At 62.1% G+C, this 24,048-nt stretch overlaps 3 protein-coding genes and 1 long non-coding RNA gene across 14 annotated transcripts; 1 reads left to right on the top strand and 3 right to left on the bottom strand.

The window, feature by feature from the left end:
• The first annotated feature begins 8 nt into the window (after window positions 1–8).
• LOC127466235 (translation initiation factor IF-2-like) lies at window positions 9–4,624 on the top strand. 3 transcript variants are annotated; one of them, XR_007902654.1, is made up of 2 exons: window positions 9–766; window positions 850–1,366. XR_007902654.1 is itself a non-coding variant. In XM_051776856.1 (2 exons), exons 1-2 carry the CDS (start codon window positions 145–147, stop codon window positions 4,621–4,623), a joined length of 804 nt encoding a protein of 267 aa, XP_051632816.1. In that variant the 5' UTR covers window positions 9–144; the 3' UTR covers window position 4,624. The 3 variants fall into 3 exon arrangements, 1 of the variants encoding a protein (XP_051632816.1); XR_007902653.1 differs by having other exon boundaries at window positions 834–1,366; XM_051776856.1 differs by lacking the exon at window positions 850–1,366 and adding an exon at window positions 4,442–4,624.
• On the bottom strand, window positions 1,386–6,026 carry LOC127466247 (uncharacterized). Of its 6 annotated transcripts, XR_007902661.1 has the most exons (7): window positions 5,694–6,026; window positions 4,845–5,548; window positions 3,658–3,833; window positions 3,220–3,297; window positions 2,679–2,830; window positions 2,350–2,579; window positions 1,386–1,999 (listed from the first exon to the last, which is right to left on the bottom strand). It is a non-coding gene; the product is annotated as an uncharacterized LOC127466247 (long non-coding RNA). The 6 variants fall into 6 exon arrangements; XR_007902660.1 differs by lacking the exon at window positions 2,679–2,830 and having other exon boundaries at window positions 1,389–1,999; window positions 5,694–6,025; XR_007902662.1 differs by lacking the exon at window positions 2,679–2,830 and having other exon boundaries at window positions 1,389–1,999; window positions 3,672–3,833; window positions 5,694–6,025.
• Window positions 6,027–6,068: 42 nt separating this feature from the next.
• Window positions 6,069–12,935, bottom strand: SSH3 (slingshot protein phosphatase 3). Of its 3 annotated transcripts, none has more exons than XM_051776770.1 (14): window positions 12,871–12,935; window positions 11,937–11,974; window positions 11,606–11,801; window positions 10,820–10,938; window positions 10,685–10,756; window positions 10,506–10,571; window positions 9,523–9,711; window positions 8,950–9,043; window positions 8,751–8,879; window positions 8,631–8,677; window positions 7,802–7,948; window positions 6,838–7,038; window positions 6,426–6,693; window positions 6,069–6,349 (listed from the first exon to the last, which is right to left on the bottom strand). In XM_051776770.1, exons 1-14 carry the CDS (start codon window positions 12,919–12,921, stop codon window positions 6,191–6,193), a joined length of 1,776 nt encoding a protein of 591 aa, XP_051632730.1. In that variant the 5' UTR covers window positions 12,922–12,935; the 3' UTR covers window positions 6,069–6,190. The 3 variants fall into 3 exon arrangements, with proteins under 3 accessions (XP_051632730.1, XP_051632741.1, XP_051632737.1); XM_051776781.1 differs by having other exon boundaries at window positions 11,606–11,797; window positions 12,871–12,894; XM_051776777.1 differs by lacking the exon at window positions 10,685–10,756.
• A 1,078-nt stretch (window positions 12,936–14,013) lies between these two features.
• Window positions 14,014–23,670, bottom strand: ANKRD13D (ankyrin repeat domain 13D). 2 transcript variants are annotated; one of them, XM_051776717.1, is made up of 15 exons: window positions 22,976–23,670; window positions 21,399–21,534; window positions 21,192–21,316; window positions 20,375–20,420; window positions 20,139–20,282; window positions 18,837–19,026; window positions 18,599–18,665; window positions 18,445–18,526; window positions 17,700–17,761; window positions 17,472–17,602; window positions 16,617–16,774; window positions 16,402–16,533; window positions 15,708–15,898; window positions 15,497–15,576; window positions 14,014–14,821 (listed from the first exon to the last, which is right to left on the bottom strand). In XM_051776717.1, exons 1-15 carry the CDS (start codon window positions 23,390–23,392, stop codon window positions 14,581–14,583), a joined length of 2,202 nt encoding a protein of 733 aa, XP_051632677.1. In that variant the 5' UTR covers window positions 23,393–23,670; the 3' UTR covers window positions 14,014–14,580. The 2 variants fall into 2 exon arrangements, with proteins under 2 accessions (XP_051632677.1, XP_051632682.1); XM_051776722.1 differs by having other exon boundaries at window positions 15,708–15,871.
• Between the last annotated feature and the right edge of the window lie 378 nt (window positions 23,671–24,048).

The raw sequence follows: 24,048 nt of genomic DNA, 5'->3' as shown, positions 1-24,048 counted from the left end.
GAGGGGGAAGGAAGAGAAGGGACAAAAGAAAAGGTAAAGGATCAAAATAACGAAAAGGAGACGTGGGAGCCCGAGGCCCCCGCGCCGAGCCCGGGGCGCTGCTGCCCCTCCGCGCACTGCCCCAGCGAACGGCGGCGGGGGCGGATGCCGGGGCTCGAACACCCTCGGCCCGCCCCGCTCCCCTGGGCGGGCCCCGCCCCGGCCCCGCCGCTCACACCCGGCCGAGCCGCGTCCGCCCCGCGGCTGCGGAGGACGCTCGTCCCGGGTCGCGGCGGGACTGATCGGCGCTCGGGGCTGGAGCCCCGGCCCAGGGGCTGCTCCCGGCGCTGCGCCGAGCCCGAGCCGCCGAGTGGGGACGGGACCGGTTCCTGCCGGGGGCCGCTGCGAGTCCCCGGGCCGGAGCACCGAGGCGGGATAGGGGCTGAGACCGGCATTGGGGCCGCTCCGGGCCGGGACTGCGCCGGGGCCCGGGCCCGGGAGAGCGGCGGCGCTTTCCTCGTGCGGACGCTGAGCCGGGGCTGGGACCGGCCGGGGCGCGGGGACCCCCCGGGCCGGCCCCGGGACCCCCGAGCCCGCCGGTCCCGCGGGGGCCCTCTGGCGGACACGGCGCGGCGGCGCCGATCACGGCGACCCCCGGTGGGCGGGGGCGGAACTGCAGCCCCCGGTCAGAGCACCCCCCGGGAGAATATCGCCCGCCTCCCCCTTCCCCGGGGCACCCTGAGATGCTTCACCCCGGACAGACACAGCTGCAACTGCAGAAGCCATGGTAAGCTTTAACAGGTGGGTCAGACCCGAGGTGCCTTGAAGGCAGGGATGCGCATCCCTTTCCTCAGGGAAAAAAACTTGCAGAGGCCACTCCTGAGGCTCTGAAGTGACAGCGGCTTCCTGCACGGAGAGACGTCCTCGCCTGTGCTCAGGTGCTGCCTCACCGCGTGCTGGGAGCGCGTCCCACCACCTTCTCCTGGGTGAACACATCCCCTGGAGCCCAACCCCAGGGGGGTGAAAATCAGCTGAATTCCAGGGAACTTGGTCAATTCCCCCACAGGGACATCAGCGGGGCTGGGGGAGGAGGGTTATAAACAACAAATTCTATGGAATATCAACCTGTCCTGTCCTGATCCCACTGAGCTTCCCTGGAACCTTGGCTGGTTCCTGACAAACCTGGCGTTAAAGCGGCAGCTCTGCAGGGGAGTATCTGGGCTCCATAAGGCACTGTGAGGCTGTTCCAGCAGGAATTCACCATTGAAGAAGCCAAGAGCCAAAAGCAAATCCCAGGCTGGTGGGCAGCAGTTGGATCCGCTCTGGGGGAAAACACCCTGCGCCTGCCAGGAGCTCTGATTCTGTTTTTCCTGCCAGCTCCTGATCAGTGTCAGGGCCACAGTGAGGGATTCAAAATCCAAATAAACCTCAAAACCTACAGCATGAGTAATCCAAAGGAAGAAACTCACTGTTGTCATAAGAAGCTTAAAAATCAGTTAAAAATTCTACGACAACAATACTGGGATTCCCTGGCACCTTATTAATGCTCTTGGTTCCATTTTAATGTATTTTTAGTCCCTCAATTTGCAGCTTGTAGAACTTATCCTGGGATTTAGAGGTTGAGCAGGGTTTGCTTTGGATTAACTTTTACCTCTGGCCCCAAGTTGTGCAAACACAACTCGGATCAATGTGGTTAAACACATTTTCCTCCAAAAACAGTTGCTCTGCCCTCTCTAAATTCCCCCAAGTTTTCAGCTAAAAATTTCACCCCTGTCCTCCCTAAGTCACCCCAGGTTTTCCCACCTGGGAGCTACGAGGAAGGTGTAATTTCAAAGGCAGAAAGAAAAAATCTACCAGCAAAAGACAGAAAAAAGGGAAAAGTTTCAGAAAATATTTCTGCAATCTAATTAATAATTACTCCCAATTTCCCAGTGAAAAGAACAAGAATGTGCAGCCATTAGGGCCTGACAGTCCCCTGCCACCAGAGCTCAGCACACATCCAGAGTGACAATTCCATCATCTAAAAGAAAAAAAAAGGAAGAAAAAGGTGATTTAGTTTGTTTTAAAGTTATTCTAATTTCTTAAAACCAAACCAACATTTATTTGCTTTTGATTTTTATTGGGTGAATAATGAGAAGTGGGCACAGGGCATGTCATTAATGCTGACTGGAATGATGCTTGCTGGGGGAAGACCAAATGATTGCCCAAGTTCAATTCATGCCCAAGGACTGATTTGCACAGGAGAAAACCTCTTGCCTGAAGTGATTTTGTTCCGTCTAATAATATCTGTGCTGCCGCTGCACAGAGTAGCTTTTCCCCTCACAGTAACAACTCTGGGCAGGAAAAGATTTATCAGTCAAGATGTGTTACCTGATCTTTCTACTTGAACTCATTTCTTTTCTTCCTCAAGTTTCAGGGACTTGCTGGAACTTCATCAGAAGCTTTGGGTGGGTGGGATACCCAGACTGAGTCAGTCCTGGAAATGCACATCCACACCCAGGTCAGACAGTCAGGGATGTTTCCTGCACTCCAAACACCACAGCCCCAAGCACCAGGAGCCTGCAGATGCTCTGCATTGCAATCCACAGCCTCAGTTGGTCCTACAAGGGAAAGCAAAGTGGTTTTGCCTCCTCTGAGAGAGGAAAACACACAACAGCAAGTGCTGGCCCAGCTGACCCAGCCCTTGTGGGCAGCTGTACCACTGAACAGGAGAATCCATCCTGGCTCACTGTTATGGTAAAACACTGCAAATCCGGGAGGTCTGGGGCTTAAAAGCTCAATTTAGGTCAGCAAAAAGCTCTCTGGCTGGGACAATTCACTGAATTCACTGGGAGGTCCTCAAATCTGTTTCCTAGGGCATAAAAAGTCCAAAGGAAAAGCTGCTGAGTACACAAGACTTCAAGGTGCTGCAATCAGAAGTTCCCTGAACTGCAGGGAAATGTCCTGAGTGTGGCTTTGGACTGCTGCCCCTGCACACTGTGCTCTCCAGACCAATCATCCTTCCTGGGAAGGCCAGGGAGAAGGGAATGTGTGTTGGAGGCTCTCAGGGAACCCCCAGCCCCACTGCCAGCGGCTGCAGCCCTCACCCCAGTTCCTGTCCCTCAGGGGATGGCTCTTCATGCAGGCCTTGGGGACATGGGCTGGGGGTAGCCTTGGCAGGCTGGGGCACCACCTGGACCCTATGGTCTCAAAGGGCTTTTCCAGCCTCAGGGATCCCATGGGACACAGTGACTGACTCACCTGCACAGATAGGCACGGAAGCTGTTACCCATGGATCATATTCCATGAGCCAGAGCACTTCAGGGCATCACTGAGAGACTGCAGAGAGCAGGAAAACCACACTTACACCACTTACCCTGCTCAGGGGTTTCCCAGGGGGGCACGAACAGCATTTCATTGTGATCTTGAGGGAAAACAACTCTTAAGATGGCTCTGAAGATGCCATTTTTCTGTCACTCCTGCCCCAGAACCACGGCCCAGCAGGTTTCTGTGGGAACCTGAATTATTTCTGTAGTTCAGAAGCTGCACATCCCTAAAGCATTCCCTTGGGAACATGAAGCTTCCCATAGGTATTTTGTACTTCAGTTTGGACTTTCAGCACATTCAAAGACAGTTTACATCAGAATGAGGGGACTTGATGACAGCACAGCATTACAGCAGGGACATCAGGACACTCACCACACAATACTCACTGTGGACTCTCCAATCCCAGCACTCCTTCTGTACCATCCTCAGCTCTCACAGAGACTCAGTTCCATTTCCAGGACTACCATCAGGAAATGGATCTCTGTTCCCAGAAGCAAATCCCCAAGGCCATTTTTACTCCCCTCAAACACAAGAATGACCAGGGACAGCTGGTGGAAGAGGACAAAAAGAGCACTGTGATGATCAGACACTTTTAACTGGGAGAGCTCCAATTCCTACCTGCCATCCCTAAGCAGCTCTGCCTTGGCACTGCCCCTCTGCTCCCAAACACCTCTGTGGGATTTTGGCCCCTAATTCACACAATTCCACGGTAATTTGCATAATAACTCAATAATAATCATTAATGGGTGCCCCAGGTGGGAGTCAGTGGGGTTCCTGTGCGCCAGCAGTGCCAGGAGATGTCTCATCCCTTCCCCAGGGCGCTGCTGCAGGGACATCCCCCCGGGAGGCTGCAGGACACATCTGCACCAGGATGGGAATCTGGGCTCCCAAACCCATCCAACAGCTCCGGCCCTGGAGCTGCTGCTGCTCCTCCCGTTTGGCCAGTGGGGCTGAGAGAGGGAAAACTTACAGAGGGAACTGAGAAAACAACCCCAAATCTCAGTAACTCACTTTGTAGTAAAAAACTGTGCCTGTGTTTACACACATCCAGGAAAAGCACTCCCACTGGAGGAGTCTTGGAATTATTTCCTTTGGCATTCCCTGGACTGGCACAGCTCAAACTGGTGCCATTCAATTCTCTATCTCCCAAATCCAGGTTCTCCTTTGCTGTGGGGTTTTTGCCTGTCCCGAGGGACCTCTGGCAGCTGCATTGCCCAAGAGATGCCGTGGGACTGCTGGGAAACACCATTGGGAGGGAGGCAGAAATCAACTAATTCAGGGCAGCATCTCAAAATATTGGGGGAAAACACCATAACATTCCATGGCCTCCCTTTGTAAATAAACACCAAACTGAATAAATAAAAACAATAAGTGGTACACTACAACTGTTTGGCACTTTCAGTTTAACCACTGCAAGTCAGTTAGTAAATTCCACAGTGTTACCTTTTTTTTAAAAAAAAAATTCAATTATGATATGAAAATCAGGGAGATCAGAGATTTCCCCTACGGTTTTACTTTCAGGGAAGAAAAAAACAAACCCACCCCCACTGCTGCAATACCTCAGGCTCCCAAAAAGGCCCGGGGGATGTGCTGGTGCTTTCGGCTGCCCTGGAGCACTCGGAGGAACACGATGTCACCATCCCCACGGGCACAGCTGAGAACCGAAAGAGCAGCGACACCGTCGGCTCCTGGAAGCCCTGCTGTGCTGGGGGCTTGGGGAGGAAAGGCACTGGCTTTTCTTCCTGCCTGAGAGCAAAAAGCCTCGTTGCTGGTGACTTCTCCTGCCAAGTGCATCAGCTCTGAAGGGAAGCTCATAAAACCCAACTTCTTGCAACGAGAAAGTTTCCTGTTTTCTGGATAACTTTTCCAACTGAACTCAAAGTTCACACTAGAGGTGCAGGAGAAAGGACAAGGCTGAAGCAATGACCCCCACGAGAAACACACCGGGACTCACTGGCACTACTTCCAAGGCTGCTTTGGCTTCATGGGAAAGCCGGGAAAACGCGTGGAAGCGACGCTGATTTATCCCGGTTTGTCCCAGCCTTTTCCTGGACCTCGACTGCTTTTAGCACAGATGCTGCTGTCTCAGTAAGGTTTTGGAGGATTATTGAAAAATATTTTAAGAGCTTACTGACTGAAAAAGCATAAAGCGTTTATCACGGACATCTGAACTCCCACAAACAGCTTCTTTCCCCTTAAAGTATGAAGTTATTTTCACAGTATCATTTAACAGGAAGCGCCCGGGAACTCAACACTGAGCCCTCTGGAACAGAAAATAAACAGAGGGGGAAGAAGCTTTGCACCGGTGTAACACACTCCCCAACAGATCTGACTTGAGTTTTACTCTCTGTGTTGAGACATTTCACAGAGAAACTCCAGCAGGAGAGCTGGCACATTCCAAACGGTACCTCGAGAGTCCGGACCGCAAGCGGCGCAGGAAAGCCGCAATCCCTGGGGATCCTTTTCCACCCGCCTCCCGCTCTCCGAACAGGACAAAGGGCGCCGCCATGTTGTGCTGCCCCCGCGCAAAGGCTGCTGGGAGTTGTGGTTCCCGCCCCGCCGCACAACATGGCGGCCGCGCGGAGCCGCTGGGTCCCCTGGCCCGCCCGCCCGTCCCCTCATCCCTGAGCGCTCCGGTCCCTGCTGATGGCAACGCTCCGAGCGCTCCGGGGGAGCCACACTTGTCCCCCCGCTGTCACAAATTTCCATTTCCCCACTGTCGCTGCCTCTTCCACGCTTTTATTGTCAGTGCGGGCGCAGTGATGGGATTCTGTGCTCGGGGGGGGGGGCGCGCTGAGGTGTAGACACCTCTGCCTCCCAAAGTGCAGGTGGGGTGGGGAAGGGGGCTTGCGGCCCTTTCCCACGGTGCCCTGGCAGCGGGGGCTCTGCCCCGTGCCCCCTAAAATTAGGGGGCAGGATCAGCGCTTGGGGTGGGGTCATCCGTGTGGTCGCAGAAGGGGCCGGAGCCGCCGTCCAGGCTGTGCTGCCGTACCACCCCGCGGGGGCGCGACGAGGGCCGTGACCCCCGGGAGGGACCCCCCGGTTCCTCCACGGCCTCGAACACCTGAGGGGGACAGGGAGAGATCATCCCACGCCGCCCCGGGGCCGGACCCCCCGGCCCACCCCGGCCCCCCACTCACCTCCCCGGCCAGGGGCTCCTCCGGCAGCTCGGGGGGCTCGGGGGTCTCCAGCAGGCTGATGCTCCGCATGACAGCGCAGAGGGAGATGCGGGGGCGCCGGGAGGCCCCCAGCACCGCCCTCCCGGCCGCCTCCTCCTCGGGGGGCTGCGGGGAGGGCAGCGGGGACAGCGGGGACAGCGGGGATGGGACACCCGTGTCCCTCGGGGAGTCCTCCTCGGGGTGCGGCGCCCGCTCGGCCGCTCGGGGCTCCCACAGGCTGCTGTGCCGGCTGCCACACACCCGTCGGTCAGCACCTGGACACGGCCCCAAGGGGAGCCACACCTGTCCCCTCCTACCTGTCGCCTTCCACTGTCCCTGCTCACCTGTCCCCTCCCACTCGTCCCCACCCTGTCCCTGCCCCATGCCCGCTCACCTGGCGCTCAGGATGCCCTGGTAGAAGTCGAGCTGCCGCATGAAGCCCGGGTTGGGCAGGACGCTGGGCCGGCAGTGCCGGACGTGCCGCAGCGCCCGCTCCAGGGGCCACCCGAACTCCTTCATGGCGTAGGCCAACACGGTAGCGGCCGAGCGGCTCAGTCCCATGCGGCAGTGCACCAGTGCCCGGCCCCCCGACGCCCTGCACGGGGAGCATTGGTGACACCGTGTCCACAGGGCTCCCCAAATGCCCCAGCAACCCCAGGGATAACAGAGACACCATGTTCCCAGGGATCTCAGTGTCCCCATGTCCCAGACCTCCCCAGCTCCCAGTGTCCTCAGCCATCCTGGTGTCCCCAGGGTTCCCCATGTCCCCTGTGTCCCCACTCCAACACGGTGTTCCTGGGGATCCCATGCCACAGGGCTTCCCAGTGTTCCCCAGCCACCCTGGGGGCCCCAGTGGTATCATGTCACCAGGGTTCCCAGTGTCCCCAGCCACCCTAGGTTCACCATGTTCACAGGGCTCCCAGTGTCCCCAGCCCCCTCAGGATCACCAGGAACACTGAGTCCCCAGCCAACCCAGTGTCCCTGGGGACCCCATGCCCCAGGGCTCTCTGTCCCCAAGCCTCCCCAGCCACCCTGGTGTTCTGAGCCACCCCAGTGTCCCCATGCCCCTGGGGATCCCACATCCCAGTTCTCCACGTGTACCCAGCCATCCCAGCGTCCCCAAGAACCCCATGCTCCAGATCTCCCTGGTCACCCCAGTATCTGCAGAGACCCAAGTCCCCAGAGCTTTCCAGTGCTCCCAGTGTCCCCAGTGCACCCCAGCACCTCATTCATCAAGACTCCTCCCCTGAGGGCAGGGGACTCCTCCCTCTGCCCCCAGCTCCAGCCCCTGCCCTCCGTGACCCCGATGTCCCCCCGGTGTCCCCCCCATGCCCCGGGGCTGCCCTGGCCCCACTGACCGAACGTGGGAGAGGAAGAGAAAGGTGTCATTCCAGTGGGGCAGGAGCTGGGCCGCCTCCTCGTCATACACCCGCACATTCATGTACGTGAACAGCGCCGGGAAGAAGTTGTCTATCTCCCGTGCCACGTTCAGGATGTGAGTGACCCTGTGGGGACAAGGGTGACACCCCAACGGGTGTCCCATGATGACCTCATACCTGCCCCACCATGATCCCATGCCAGATGATCCCATGCCACACTACCATGTCACTCCAGATGACCCCATACACATCCATGACATTCCAGATGACCCCGTACCCACTGTGCCACCCCAGATACCCCCATGCCCACCCCAATGGCATGCCAAGATGACCCCACACCCAACTTAGATGGGATCCCATACCATGCAACCATGACACTCCAGCTGACCCCATGCCACACCACCCCATATTGACACCACGCCCACCCCACTGTGCCACCCCAGACAACCCCATACTCACCCCACCATGACACCATGATGACCCTGTGCCACCTCACCATATGACCGCATGCCCACCCCATTGTGCCACCCCAGATAACCCCATACCCACCCCACCATGACACCATGATGACCCTGTGTCACCTCACCATGTCACATCAGATGACCTCATGCCCACCCCAGCATGCCACCCCAGGTCCCATGCCCTCATGTCCACCCTGCTGTGCCACCCTAGATGACCCCATACCCACCCATGACACCCCAGATGCCCCCATGTCCACAAAGACCCCATGCCACACCAGTGGCACCCTAGATGACCCCATGACCACCCCACCATGACCCCAGATGCCCCCGTGCCGTCCCACACTCACTTGTTCTGCTGCAGCTCCTCCAGGTTGGCCGCGTTCCACTCGGAGCCCTGTGCGGTGACAGCGGTGAGGGGTGGGGACACCCCTGCCCACCCTGCCCACCCTTCCCGCCCCACTGCCCACCAGGTAGAGGTGTGGGAAGACGCGTGAGGGCCGGTCCATCTGTGCCAGCACCAGCAGCATCTCGTTGTCAATGAAGTCCTTGTGCTGGGCCAGGCTGTGCCCCGTGCGCCGCTCCAGCTCCTCCCGCACCTGCGCACCGCCAGGGGTGAGGGATGGCCGTGCCTGGCCCTCCCTGTCCCCCCCACCTGCTGCCACCCACCTCCTTGGAGGTGACATTCTCCAGGTCAGCAGTGGCCATCACGTCCCGCAGCAGTGCCCGCACCGCCTGCTCTGACAGCTCTGTCGCCGCTGGCCTGGCGCCCGCATCACTTTGTCACGGGTGTCACTGCCACCACCGCCCACCCACCCCACCCAGACCATGCCCTGCACAGACCCCGCCTCCCCGTGCTCAGGCCCTTCCCCTAAATGCAAGTCCCGCCTCTCCATTACCCATTTTCTTTAAGCTGGAAACTTAAAAACTGGAAGCTCTACCCATTTTTTTAAGCCCCACCCCATTACTTCAAGCCCCACCCCATTTCCTTTAAGCCCCACTTATTTCTTTAAGCCCTACCCTATTTCCTTTAAACCCCTCCCCATTCCTTTAAGCCCCACCCCATCCAGACAAGCCCTGTCCCACAAGCCACACGCTAAATGCAGACCCCACACCTTAGCACCAGCCCCACCCAATGCCCTGCTCTCACAGCCCCACCCAATGCCCCACCCTTATACCACAAGCCCCAGCCCTATCCAGGCTGTGGGGCGGGGCAGGGGCGGGGCAAGGGGTGGCTCTTACCGCAGGGGTGGGGGCGATGCAGGGCGCACGGACTCGAGGTCAGCCATGGCCAGCCACTCGTTGAGGCAGCTCTGCTCTGAGCTCAGTGCCGCCGCGTAGTCGTGGGCCCAGGCCAGTGTGGGGCCCCCCGGGATGTGCCCACCACGGGCAGCGTCCTCGCAGGCGCGGTGCAGCTCCTGCAGCATGGCCCTGCCGCACACCACCTGCCACCCCTGCTCTGCCACCGCCACCCCGACACCACCTGACACCAGTCTGCCACCACCCCAACACCTGTGTCCCCTGTGCTGGCCATCCCCAGCATGTGGGTGCCACTATCCCGCTCCCAGCCGTGCTCAAACCCTCTCCCAACCCTGTTCCCATGACTGTGCCCAGGTGCCCATGGTGGTGCCTGTAGGTCCGTGTCCTGGCTGTGCCCATAGTGGTGCCCACATCCCCTCTGCCTATGCTAACACCCACGTTCCCTGTGCCCAAGCAGTGCCCATATCCCCCACGCCTCCAGCAGTTCCCATATCCTGTGTCCATGGTGATGCCCCTATCCCCTGTGCCCTTGGCAGTGCCCGCATCCCCCATGTCTGTTGTGGCGCTCAGATCCCCCATGCCATGGTGGTGCCCACAACCCCTTTGCCCATGTCCAGGGTGGTGCCCACATCTTCTGTGTCTCAGGTGGTGCCCACATCCACCTCTTGGATGTGCCCATGGTTGTGCCCATAGTGGTGCCCACATCCCTTGTGCCCATCCTGTTACCTGCATCCCCCTTGCCCACAGTGGTGCCCACATCCCCCTTGCCCGGGATGGTGACACATTCCCTGTGCCCACAGCAGTGCCCACATCCCTCATGCCCATTGAGTTATCCCCCTCCCCCATGTCCAGGGCAGTGCCCACACCCCTCACACACACCATGCCCATGGCAATGCCCATGTCCCCCACATCCAAGGTGGTGCCCATGCCCCCCATGCCCTCGGTCATGCCCGGGCCTCGCTCACCACATGGTCTGCACCGAGATGGGCTTGAAGATGCGGGTCTGTCCCCCCGACGTCACGCTGAACCCCCTGGACACCGCGGGGACACACGTGGGTCGGGGTGGGCACCCCAGGCCCACCCCTCACACGGGCCTTGCCCCCTTAAGCCCCTCCCCATTCCCAGAATCCCAGCCCCCCCTTACCCATCGCCGTCGAGGAACACCTGGGTGTCGCTCCAGAGGGGCAGCACCATGCCCAGGGTGCAGCGGGCGGCCCTGGGGCGGGCACAGGTCAGGGGGTGTGGCCGCCCCCCCGTGCCCCCCCCGCAGCCCGCTCACCCCTCGTGGGCGAAATCCACTCCCAGCAGCGCCGTCTGGCCCTCGGCTCCCGCCTCCTCTGGCCGCACCACCAGCAGGTACCGCACACGCCGCGGCCGCGCCGACTCCAGCCGCACCGCCTGAGAGTGTGGGGGGCGTTGGCAGGGGGATCTGCCCCTCCCCAGAGCCCCCCAGTGCTCCCAGGACCTGGGAGGAGCATCAAGCACACCGAGGGGCCAGGCTGGGCCGTATCCCATCCTTACCCCATCCCCATCCATTCCATCCCTCTTCTCATCCTGTCCTGTTCCTTACCTATCTTGACATCATCCTACCATATCCCCATCCACCCCATCCCATTCTGTTCCTGTCCATATCCCACCCCCATTCTATCTCATCCCAATTCTGTCCTGTCTTATCCTATCCCCTTCCCTGTCCCATTTCTTGTTCCATCCCATCCCCATCCTCATCTCACTTCCATCCTGCCCCCATCCTCATCCCGCTCCCTATCTTGTCCCATCCCATCCTCAACTGTATCCCCATCCTGTCTCATCCCATTCAATTCCTATCTCTGTCCCTATCCCCATCCCTGTCCTCATTCTGTCCTCATGCCATATCCCTATACCCATCCTGTCCCACCCTGTCCCCATCCCATCCCCATCCCATGTCAAATTCTGTCCATGTCCATTCTATCTCCATTCCCACTCTATCCCTTTCTGTCACTGTCCCCATCTCATCTCTATCTCATCCCATCCCATCCCATCTCTGTCCCCATCCCATCTCCATGTTCCAGAGGGATCCATGCCCTACCAGCCGGATGGCATCCTGGGGGCGCAGCAACTGCATCATGAGGTGCAGGTGCTTCTCCTGCTGCCCCGGGGCCTGGCCAGGGGGCTCATCTGGGGGAGACTCATCCAGGGGGGTCTCAGCCGGGGGGGGCTCGTCCTGGGGGGGCTCCTCCGCAGGCAGCAGCAGCGCAGCCCCCTTGACCATGACAAAGCTCTGCCTGGGGGGCAGGAGGGTCCTGAGCAGCCAGAATACCCCCAGAGCACTCCTCCGAGGGAGACAGAGCTGGGGAGGGGGCAGCTGTACCCCCCCATCCCAGTGCCCCCCATCCCGGGGGTCCCGAGGCCCCTCTCACCGCCGCTGCAGTTTGCCACGTCTGGGAGCATCTTCCTCCTGCAAATTGTGGGGGCAATTCCTGGGGGGAGCGTGACCCCAGGGCACAGACCATGCCTGGGCATCTCACACAACCCCCTCCAGCATGGACACCACGGTCCAGTGACCCCCTGCCAACCACCACCCCCAATAGCATGAGCCCCTGGGGGGGGTGTGGGGGCCCCATGGGGGTCCCACTGGGGAGGTGGATTACTTGGGACTTTCCCTCGGAATAGCAGAGAGGGTACTGCCTCCGTGCCCCCCACCCCTGGAATGGGGAGCCTGGGATGAGCACCCAGAAAAGGCCCAGTAGTTACTGGAGAGGGGGGGCACTGGGAGCCACTCGGACAGCAAAGGGACTGGGAGGACTGAGGAAAGTGGGAGCAACTGGAGACAACCCCCCATCCACACCCCCATCTTCCCCCCTTAACTACGGGAGCAGCGGAGACACCAACGTGCACTGAGGGCAACTGGGTAAACTTCCAGCAAACTCGTAGTAAAGTTCCACCAGGAACGGCAGAGATAACCCTGCACTGGGAGCGACTGGAGATTCCCGCCCCCACCCCCTTCGCGCTGGGACCCCCCGGAACAGCCTATCGGGACCTCCGAGGCACCGAGACTCCCGGGAACATCCCGTACCCCCCGCACCGGGACACCCCGAACCAAACCATACCCCCCCCCCAGGGCACCGGGACCCGCAGGAGCCCCGAGACCCCCAGGCCCATCCCGTAGCCCCGCACTGGGATCCCCGGGGGCTCTGGGACAGCCCGTTTTCCCCCGGGAGTCCTCATATCCCCGCACCGGGATCCCCTGTGCCAGCCCGTACCCCCGCACCGGGACCTCCCGGGCCTCCAGGACCCCCCGTCCCGTCCCGGCCGGGATGCCCCGCTCAGTCCCCATCCCGGTGCCGCACTCACCGCGGGGCCCCCGGCGGAGCCCCCCGCCCGCCGCACCGTCACCAGCGCCATGCCCTCCGCGCCGCCCCCCCGCACCAGGAAGCGCCGCCGCTGCCCCGCCCGGACGGGAACGGGAACGGGAGCGGGAGCGGGCACGGCCCCGGGCATGGCACGGCCCCCCCGGGCACAGCAACACTGCCCCCGGGACCACCCGAGAGCCCTCGCTCAGAGCGGGACATCTCCAGTGTCCCGGAGCCGCCCTGGCAGCCTTTCCCGGGGATTAGCCGGGCCCACCATCCGCGTTGCCCCTGGGCAACTCAGGATTCACATTCCAGCCCGTGGGAGGCCGCCCCCCGGGAAAAAGGGAAACTCCCGAGGCTCCCCGGCATGTGGGACCCCCCCATGTCGCCAGCAGGCGGGAACCCACCCAGTTTCCCAGAACCTGGGACCCTCCAGGTCCTCAGAGGGTGGGAGCCCTCTGAGGGTTCCCGGCACTTGGGACCCCACCCAGGTCCCCAAAAGGTGTGACCCATCCCACTCTCAGATCTCCAGAAAATGGGAAGCCCCCAAGGGTCCTGGCACCTGGGACTCCTCAGGTCCACAGCAGGTGGGAACCCCACAAGGGTCCCCAGCATCCACACCACCCCAGATCCCATCATGTGGGAATCTCCTAAGGGTCCCCAGCAGATAGGAACCCCCACCACAGTTCCCTAACCCATGGGACACCCCCAGGTCCCCAGCAGGTGTGAATGTCCTGAGGGTCCCTAGCACTTGGGACCCCCTCAAGGTCTCATCGGGTGGAAATCCCCCAAGGGTCCCCAGCACGTGACACCCCCCCAAACCCCTTGTCACCCCATGGGTCCCCAGCTAAGCCCCTCTTCCTGGGTGAGGGTCTCCCCAGGAAATATAAATTAAATAAATCGACCCCAGGGCTGGGAACTGGGGCACAGGGCCAGATCTGGGGGGGTTCAAGGGGAGGAGCACCCCACCAGTGCCACCCATACGCTTACTGGCTGAGGCTCATCACCTGAGCCCCACCCTACCTGCAGGCTCCACCCTTTTTCCCAGCCTCCACACCCTGGGACACCCCACCCATCACCCCCACAGGCACAGACACATGTTTGTGTATATATATATATATATATATGTATATGTATATGTATATGTACAGACATTCGGGGCTCCCCTGCTCCCCCCACTGCCCCGAGGGATGAGGCCTGGGGGTCCCCCAGCAGCCCCCCCACTGGAGTGCCTTTAAATAGGGGTCACCCACATCCCTCGGGGCCGTCCTGCCCCCCAGGGGATCAAGGTACAACACTAAAGAGGAGGGAGGTCCCAGGGGAGGGAGTCCTGGAAGTTGGGGTGTTCCTGGGGTGGGGGTCCCCAGGTGAGGATCCCTGGGCTGAGGTTTGAGCCTGGCGGGAGAGGAGCCCTGGAATGGGGGTCCTGGGGGTAGGAGGATCCCTGGATCAAATCCCCCCGTGCGGGGGCTGTGCCCACATCAGGGGGTCCCCATCACGGGGGGGCCACCCCGGCAGGGCTATGCCCAAACTAGGGTGTCCCAGTGCAGGACAGTGCCCACGCTGAGGTGTCCCCTGGGTCGGGTGTCCCTGTCCCTGCAAGGGGTGTGTCCCCACATGGGACATCCGTGTCCCTGCATGGCGTGACCCCACGTGGGACATCCCTGTCCCGGTGCGGGACATTCCTGTCCTGGTACAGAGTGTCCCGGCGCTACTTTTCGGTGAGGGAGAGGCGCAGGATGCGCTGGAGCTCCTCGTCCTCCTCACGCCGCCGTCGCTCCCGCTCCTCCTGCTCCCGCTCCGAGAGGGCCATGGCCAGGCGCAGCTGCTCCGCGAAGGTGCCGTACCCAGGGGGGGCCGGGGGGCTCCCACCACCCGCACCGGGGGGGCTCCCAGCGGCCGGGGGGTCGGCGCTGGGCCTGGCCTGCAGCAGCATGCTCTCCTGCAGGGCCCTGCCAGGGGGACAGCAGGCGTGGCCATGTCCCCTTTGTGGAGGCCACACCCCCTTTGTGGAGGCCACACCCCCTCTGACACACCTGTGCCCCACCCACCCCAGGTGGCCACAACCTGCTTCGCAATGCCAAAATGGGCTGGAGAGACACACACCCCACATGCTCCACCCACACCCATCACTAGCTCCACCCTCTATGGCCACACCCTTTTGACAGTAAGATGCTCCTCCCCTCTTTGTGGCCCCCCAAACCTTGACACTGTTAAGCCCTGTCCCTCTAAGCCACACCTCATGGCCCTGCCCCTCTCCCACCAACTTTTTAAGCCTCTTTAAGCCACACCCTTCTACCCCACCCTGACACCTTTAAGGCTCACCCCCTAAGCCATACCCTCAGAGCCCCTTCCCTACCCAATCTGACACCTTTAAGCCCTTCCCCTTTAGGTCACATCCCTATGGCCACACCCCCTCCCCTCTTCTCAATTGGACACACATAAGCTCCTCCCCTCTAGGCCACACCCATGTGGCCCCTCCTCTCCCCAATTTCACACCTTGAAGCCCCACCCCTCTAAACCACACCCCATGGCCCCTCCCCTGCCCCACCCTAACACTTTTGGGCCCCTCCCTCACACCAGGTGAGGTGGGTGTGGCACCCCACACCCCACGGGTAGAGCCCCACCTTTCCAGCTGCAGGTCCTCGTCGTAGGGCGGCGGCTCCGCGCCTGGGCGGGTGTTAGTCAGCGCCTCCCAGATGGTCACCTGTGGGGTGGGGCTGCAGGTGAGTGGGTGTGGCCAAGTGAGGGGGTGTGGCCAGGTGAGTGGGTGTGGTGAGGTGAGGGGGGCATGGCCAGGTGAGTGGGTGTGGCCAGGTGAGGGGGGCATGGCCGCACCTGGTCTGTTTCGGTGCCAGCGTCCAGCAGGCTCTGCTGGATGGCGAACTGCAGCAGGTCATCGTCCTCATCCCGCAGGGGCTCGCTGCGCCCCGCGCCCAGCACCGTGTACCCCGCGGGCACCTCGAACACGCCCGCCTCCACCTCGCACGGGAACGGCCAGGCTGCCATGCCAAGGGGGCTGTCAGCACCTGGGGGTATCCCACAGCTCCCCATGGCACCCCGCAGCTCCCCATGGAAGCCCGTGACATCCCATGGCACCCCACACATCCCACGACATCCCACGGTGTCCCACAGCATCCCATGGCACGCCACAGGGTCCCATGGAACCCCATAGTATCCCACAGCACCCTGCACCCATGGCACCACACAGCACCCTGTGGAATCCCGCAGCACCCCACAACACCCCATGGCACCCCACAGTGTCCCATGACACCCCACAGCATCTCACAGCACCCCATGGCACCCCGTGGCATCCCACAGTGTCCTGTGACCCCCCCATGGCACCCCATGGCATCCTGTGGCACCCTACATCATCCCACAGTGTCCCCTGGCACCCCACAGCACTGCACACCCACTCCATTCCCCTGAGCACTCTGTATCACCCGTACCCCCACCCCACCCTGAGTCCTCGGGGATCCCACGGCCCCCTCCACCCCCGGCCCCAGGACGCCCCCGGCTCCCCCAGCCTCACCTCTGGGCCCGGGGGGGTTGGTGCCGGGGGGCTGTTGGGGGGCGCAGATCCGCACGGAGCCCAGCGGCTGGTCACACCCGCACAGGTTGCTGAAGGTGATGCGGGCGTTGAGCACGTGGAACAGGGGGATCTCTGCGGGTACAGGGGTCAGTGGCTCCGCCCCTAATTAAGCCCTGCCCCTAATTAATCCCACCCCGACTAAGCCCCGCCCTCACCGATCTTGACGGGGAAGCCGGGGGGCAGCTTGAGCGTGATGAAGTCGCGCAGTTTGGCGAAGTGGGCGTTGGAGATGGCCATGAGGTCGATGATGGGCGTCACCTGCTCCGCCAGCGACAGCGGGTGCTGCTCGCACAGCCACAGCGTCGCCTTGAACCTGCCCGGGCACCGCCATGGGCACGGGGACCCGCCGGGGACACCGCCCCCGCTCACCGGCACCGCCCCGGGGACACTGCCCCGGGACCGCGGCACCGCCCCCGGGGGGACACACCCGGAGCCGCGGCCCCTGGGACCCTGTCACCACCCTCATGGATCCTGACATCCAGTGCCACCTCCCCTGGGACCCTATCATGGGTTCTAACACCGAGTGCCACATCCTAGGGGTCCATGTCACCGCCCCCAGGGGTCCTGACACCCACTGTCATGTCCCCCGGGACCTTGTTACCACTCCAGTGTCACAGCCCCTGGGACCGTTTCACCACCCCTATGGGCCCTGACACCCGTGCCACATCCCTGGGACCCCATCATCACCCCATGGGCCCTGACACCCGTGCCACATCCCTGGGACCCCATCATCACCCCATGGGCCCTGACACCCAGTGCCACATCCCCGGGACCCCATTACGGGTCCTGACACTCCATGCCACAGCCTCTGGGACCCTGTCAGCACCCCAGGGGTCATGGCCCCTGGGACAGTGCCACCACCCCTCTGCCACATACCCCAGGACCCTGTTACCACCCCATAGGTCCTGACACCCGGTGTCATGTCCATGGGATCCTGTCACCACCCTGTGGGTCCTGACACCCACTGCCATGTCCCCGTGACCCCCATCCCCCCGGGACAGTGGCCTCACCTCTGGACCTTGCTGGACATCTCGATGGGGCGCCCGATGTTGCGGGTCTCGAGGTCGAAGTGGGGGTCGAAGTACTCCTCAGGGGTGATGGCTGTGGGGTTGGTGGGGCTGGCAGCCTGCAGCACGGGGGCCTGTGGGGACACTACCACTGCTCAGCCCCCCCGGGACCACCAGCCCCCTTTGGGGACCCCCAGTCTCCCCAGGAACCCCCCTGGCCCGGTCACTCACCCCGTTGTGGGTGCTGTGCTGCTGTGCGATGCCCAGGAAGGAGTGGAAGGGGGTCTTGGAGCCTGGGAGGAGAGAGGGGTGCAGGGGTGCAGTGTGGGCAGTGGGGGGGCACCCCCAGGGCTGCCCAGGCTGTCACCAGTCACACCCTGCATGGGGTGCCACACCTGATGGGTGACACCACACACAGTGTCCCATGCCTGGCACGTCACACTCCACACCCAGAGTGTCCCACACCTGATATGTCACCCCCCACACCCACAGTGTCCCGCTCCTGACAGATGATACCCTGCACCATGGTGTCCCACGCCTGGTGTCCTACACACTGTCCTGTGCCTGATGGGTGACACCCCATGCTCATGGGGTCCCACACCTGTCACATGTCACCCCAGCCCCCCAGGTGTCCCACACCTGACTGGTGACACCCCACGTGCTGTCCCATGGCTGACGTGTTACACTGCACACCCACAGTGTCTTGGGTGACATCCTACACACTGCCTCGTGCCTGATGGGTGACACCCCGTGCTCAGGATGACCCACACCTGTCACACCGTCACACCCAGCACCCAGTGTCCCACACCTATCACGTGTCACGCTCCACACACTGTCCCATGCCTGGGGGACACCTGTCCCACACCCAGTGTCCCACACTTGACACACGTCCCACCCTGGAAGGGAGCGGGCTTTGCACAGGAGTGGGCACGTCCCCACGGCACGCAGGCCCCCGACTGGCTGGTGGGGCTGTCACCTTTACTGCGTGACTTGTCCTGGTCCGAGAGATGCTCCGTCCTGGTCTTGGTGACCAGCTCCACGTTACTGGCACTGTACACCTGAGGGGGTGACACCATCAGCCCCCTGTGCTCCGAGGTGCCCCAATGTCCCCCTCCATTCTCCGTGCCCACCTTGGCCTCGTAGCCGCTGACCACCTCCATCTTCTCCGAGCGCCAGCCCCAGATCCCAGACTTGTTCCTGGGAGGGTGGAAGGTGTCAGGTCCCCACGGGGGGGTCCCCACAGCCGCTCACCCTCTTCTTGCACAAGCATTTCCTTCCCCTCCACACGTGCTTCCCCCTGCAACAGCCCCTTCCCGCCGAGTGGCACCACCTCCAGCCACGCCAGGGTGCCATCCTCGCCCTTCCCACCTCTCGAAGGCGATATTCCGGGTGTCCAGGTGCGTGGAGACGATGGGGGAGGTGAGCCTGCCGGCCACGTGCTCTTCTGTGGGCTGCATGGCTGCCAGCAGCAGGTCGGGCTCGTGCAGGGCCAGCGCCAGTGTCTCCGTGTACACCACCTGCTTGTCGTGGTCCACCTCCATCACCACGGCCCCTTCGTCTGTGGGGGACACCAGGGGGGTCAGAACACAGCCCCCCGTGGCACCCTGACACCCCTCAGCATGGAGATCTTAGGGTTCTGGGGGAACTGGGGGTCCCTGGTGTGTGTAGGGGCTGAGGTGGTCCACTCAGGAAGAGGGAATTGGGGTCCCCATGGAGTCACTACAGGGGATCTAGGGGAATTGGAGGTTCCTGGTACATATAGGGGCTGAGACTGGGGTCCCTGGTATATGTAGGGGCTGAGATGGTCCCCTCAGGAAAGAGGAATTGGAGTCCCCAAGGGGTACCTGTAGGGGATATGGGGGGATTGGGGTTTCCTGGTACATATAGTGGCTGAAGTGGTCCCCTCAGGAACAAGGAAATGGGGTACCCATGGAGTCATTATAGGGGATCTGTGGGTATTGGAGGTCCCTACAGGGGACTGAGGTCCCTGGTATGTGTGGAGGGCCTGAGGTGGTCCCCTCAGGAAGGAGGAACTGGGGTCCCAGGGGGTCGCTATAGGGGATCTGGGGTCCTTAAAGGGGAGTACTTATAATGCAGGGGTCTTGGGGAGGCATCTGGAGGGTTCATGAGTGTATCTGGGATCCAAGGGGGTTCCTATAGGTAATCTGGGAGGTTCTTTGGTGGTATTTATGGTGCAGGGGGTCTGGGGGATCCCCAGGGCAACTGGAGGGTCCCTCAGCATACCCAGAGTCCCTACAGGGGATCTGAGTTACTTACAGGAGTGTACTTATAGAGTAGGGGGTCTGGGGGGCTCCCCAGGTGACTGGAGGTTCCCAAGAGGTCCTTATGGGGATGTACTTTTAGTATAGGGGTTTCTGGGGGCTCCCCAGAGGGACTGGAGGGTTCCAGGGTTTATCCAGTGCCCCAGGGGGTCTGGATAGGTCCTTACAGGGGTGTACCTATAGTCAGGGGGTCTGGATAGGTCCTTACAGGGGTGTACCTATAGTCAAGGGGGTCTGGCGGAGTGACTAGAGTGTGTCTGGGTCCCAGGGGGTCCCTACAGGGGATCTGGGGTCTTTATGGGGATGGACATATAGCGCGGAGGTGTGGGGGATCCCCAGGGTGACAGGACGGTCCCAGGGGGTCCCGGAGCAGGGGGTTGGAGCTGACCTTCCCCCTTGAAGATGTAGCTGCGGCGGCCGCGCTGCCACGTCATGTGCTCGAAGCCCAGCAGGGTGGTGTCCACCCGCAGGCTCTCGCCGCGCTTCCACACGCGGTACACGTCACTGGGACACACCTTGGACACCAGCGGCACTGCGGGCACGGGGACCCCCTCAGTGACACGCCTGGGGGGCTCCACAGGACACCCCACAGCCCCTCACCCCACAGAGCCCGGCCACGCTCACCCCAGCTGGTGAACTCCCACTTCATCTCCACGTAGAAGTCGGACGCCTGGAAGGGATGAGGAGCATGATGAGCTTGGGGGGGGTGTCCCTGCTGGGGTCCACTGGGAAATCCTGGGGGCAGGGATTGGGGTCCCTATAGGTGGAGATATGGGGATCTGGGAGAGTGGAGTCATGGGTGGGGTCCACGGGGAAGGATAAGCAAGGGGGCCCCAGGGAAAAAGGATAAACACAGGATCCCCAGGCAAAGAGTGGGGTCAGTGGGGGGTTCTGGGGAGAACTGGGGGTCCCTGCTGGGGTTACTGGGGAGGTGGGGACTCCTGGGATCAGGGACTGGAGTTCCTATTTGGGTCCTAGGTAGGGATATGGGGATCAGGGAGGGTGGGGTCATAGGTGGAGATTCACAGGGATGGATAAGCAGGGGGTCCCCAGGGAAAGAGTGGGGTCAATAGGGAGTTCTAGTAAGACTTTGGGGGGTCCTTGCTGAGGTCACTGGGGAGGTGGGGAGTCCTGAGGGAAGGGATGGGGGTCCCTACTTAGGCCTCGGGTGGGATCAGAGCGGGGTCTTTGGCGGAGGCCAAACAGGGGATCCCCAGGGAAGAAGTGGGGTCAATGGGGAGTTCTGGGAAGACTTGGGAGGTCCCTTCTGGGCAGTGGGGAGTCTGTGGGTCAGGGATAGGTGTCCTTACTGGGGTCCTGGGTAGGGATAAGGGCAACCTAGAAGAGTGAGGTCATGGGTAGGGGTCCCCAGGGAAAGAATGGGGTCAATGGGGGTTCCTGGGGAGGTTTGGGGGTGCAGAGGCTGTGGTGGGCTCCGTACCCGCCGGAGCTTGCTGAGCAGCTCGGGGATGCCGGCGAGCCGCCGCGTTGCCCGCTGGTAGTCGCGGTACTGGAGCACCAGCTGCACCATCTCGGGGTCCCCCGTGCTCACGGCCTCCTGCAGCACTTGGGGGTCACAGGGTAGGGTCACCCGGGGGCCGCTGTGGCGGTGTCCCCGTGTCCCCACGGCACCGCGGTGCCCCCGTACCCGTCCATCCGTTGGCGTTCTCCCGGCCCACGTTGGCGTTGTGCCGCAGCAGCACCCGCACCGACTCCAGGTGGCCCAGGGACACGGCCAGTTCCAGGGGCGTCCGGCCACGGGGGTCCGTCAGCTCCACATCGTGCTGAAAGGGTGGCGGGTCACTGCCCCCTGGGCACCCCGTGCCACCCAGTGACCCCCAATACTTCCCCTGCATGCCCCATGCTCCAAAAGCCTAGTGCTCCCAGTTCCCCCCCCAACTCCAGTGCTCCCAGCCCGTCTTCTCCCAGTGTCCTCCATTTCCCAGCCCCTCTTCTCCCAGTGTCACAGAGCCTCCCCCAAGTCTCCCTATATCCCAGTGGTGCTATCCCAGTGCTCCCAGTAGCTTCCTGACCCCTGGTGCTACAGTACCTTATTATCCCACTGTCACCAGTCCTACCAGTGCCACCAGTTCTTCCAGTGCTCCCAGTCCCCTGTGTCCTAGTCTCCCTTAGTACTCCCCTTCCCCCCTAGTGCTTCCAGTCTTCCTCCAGCACTCCCAGTCTCCCCAGTCTCCCCTCATGCTCCCAGTGGTCTCTCCCACCCAGTGCTGCCAGTCCCCCACGTTGCCAGTCTTCCCAGTCTCCCCCAGTGCTCCCAGCCTCCCCCCAATGCTCCCAGTCCTTCCAATCCCCTGTACCCCCAGTCTCCCCTAGTGCTTCCAGTCCCCCTGCAATGCTCCCAGTCCCCTCCCAAGTGGTCCCAGTCCTCCCAGTGTCCTGTGCCCCCAGCCTTCCCTAGTGCTCCCAGTCTCCCTCCAGTGCTCCCAGTCCTTATAGTACCAACCCCCCCAGTGCTTCTAGTTTCCCCCAGTCCTGTAAGTCCTCCCAGAGCTCCCAGTCCCATATACCCTCAGTTCCCCCAGTTCCCTGTACCCCCTCTCCCCTAGTGCTTCCAGTCCCCCTGTAATGCTGCCAGTCCTCCCAGTATTCCCAGTCTCCCCCAGTGCTCCCAGTCCTCCCCACAGCCTGTACCCCCAGTCTCCCCTAGTGCTCCCAGTCCTTCCAGTGCCTTCTGCCCCCAGTCTTCCCTACTGCTCCCAGTTTCCCTCCAGTCCTTCCAGTACCCCTCCCACACTGCTCCCAATTTCTCCCAGCGCTTCCAGTCCCCGTGGTGCTCCCAGTCCTCCCAACAGCCTGTATCCCCAATCTCCCCTAGTGCTTCCAGTCTGCTACCCATGCTCCCAGTCTTCCCTACTACTCCCAGTCCCCCCTAGTCCTCCCAGTACCCCTCCCACACTGCTCCCCATTTCTCCCAGTCCCCCCAGTGCTCCCTCCCCCCCCCGTGCTCCCAGTTTCCCCAGTGCTCCCAGTCCTGCCGGTCCTCCCAGTACAGCCCCCCATCCCCAGTGCTCCCAGTTTCCCCCAGTCCTCCTAGTCCCCCCCCCGACATTCCCAGCGCTCCCAGTCCCCCATTCCCGCGCGGCGGGTCCCCCTCTCTCCCTCCCCTCCCCTCCCGCTCCCATCCCGGTGCCGGTGCGCGGTGGGGGAGGGGGGTGCCCGTTCTCCCGGTGCCATTCCCGGTGCCGCTCCCGGCGGCGTTCCCACCGTCCCCGCGCGCAGGGCGCTGTCCAGCGCCTGGTGCCGGTTGTGCCAGACGAGCCGGTGCAGCGGGAAGGTGTCGGCGGGCCGGGCCATCCCGGCACCATGTCCCCGGGGCCGCCGGGGCGGACGGACGGGCCGCAGCGCGGGGCCTGCCCGCAATGGCTGCGCGGGGGCGGCGGCGGCGGCGGCGCAGAGCGGCGGCTGGGGCGGGGCCGCACCGGGCACCGGGAGCGGCCACCGGGAGAGCGGCGGCACCGGGAACGGGGACGGGCGCTGGGAACGGCACCGGCATCCAGAACCGGCGATGGCACAGGGCACCGGGAACAGCGTCGGCACTCGGAACGACACCGAGCGCGGAGGGACAGCGGACCCCAGCTCATCCTCGTCCCGGGGCTCCCTGACCTCTTCTAAAAATGTCATGACGTCAGTCCCACAGTGGGTAAACAGTGCTCAGGACCACTGTGCACCCGGCACTGGGCATATCCCATCCCATCCTCATCCTCATTCCGGGGCTGCCTGACTGCTTTTATGTCATGACATCAGTCCCACAGTGGGTACACAGTACTCAGGACCACTGTGCACCCAGTACTGGGCATATCTCATCCCATCCTCATCCTGGGGCTCCCTGACCCCCTTTTATGTCGTCACATCAGCTCTGTAGTGGGTACCTGGTGCTCGGGACCACCGTGCACTCAGATCCAGGTTTACCCCATCTCATCCCATCCCACCCTGACCAATCCTCCTCCTCATCCGGGGGCTTTCTGACCCCTTTTATGCGGTGACATCAGTCCTGCAGTGGGTACACAGTGCTCAGGACCACTGTGCACCAGGCTCTGGGCTTACCCCATCCCATCCCATCCCCAGGAATGCTGGAGCACCGGCCCTGCACGCCTGCCGCGCCCCGACGCACTGCCCGCAGGCAGGGTGTGCGCAGGAGAGGTGCCACCTGCACCGCCTGGTGACAAGGGGACAGCCAAAGTCACCCCCAGGGACAGCATAGCAAAGGGGAACACAATCCCCAGCACCCCCCGCTGGCCCGGGACCCCCACCCTGCAGGGCTTGGGGACTCCCTGGGA

The sequence above is a fragment of the Manacus candei genome, unplaced genomic scaffold (assembly GCF_025592945.1).
Source record: "Manacus candei isolate 608988 ecotype Guabito, Panama unplaced genomic scaffold, ASM2559294v1 h1tg000009l, whole genome shotgun sequence".
In the NCBI taxonomy this organism is placed as follows: Eukaryota; Metazoa; Chordata; class Aves; order Passeriformes; family Pipridae; genus Manacus; species Manacus candei.
The sequence above is the reverse complement of the archived record's forward strand: the minus strand, read 5'-3'. Positions and strand labels throughout refer to the sequence as shown.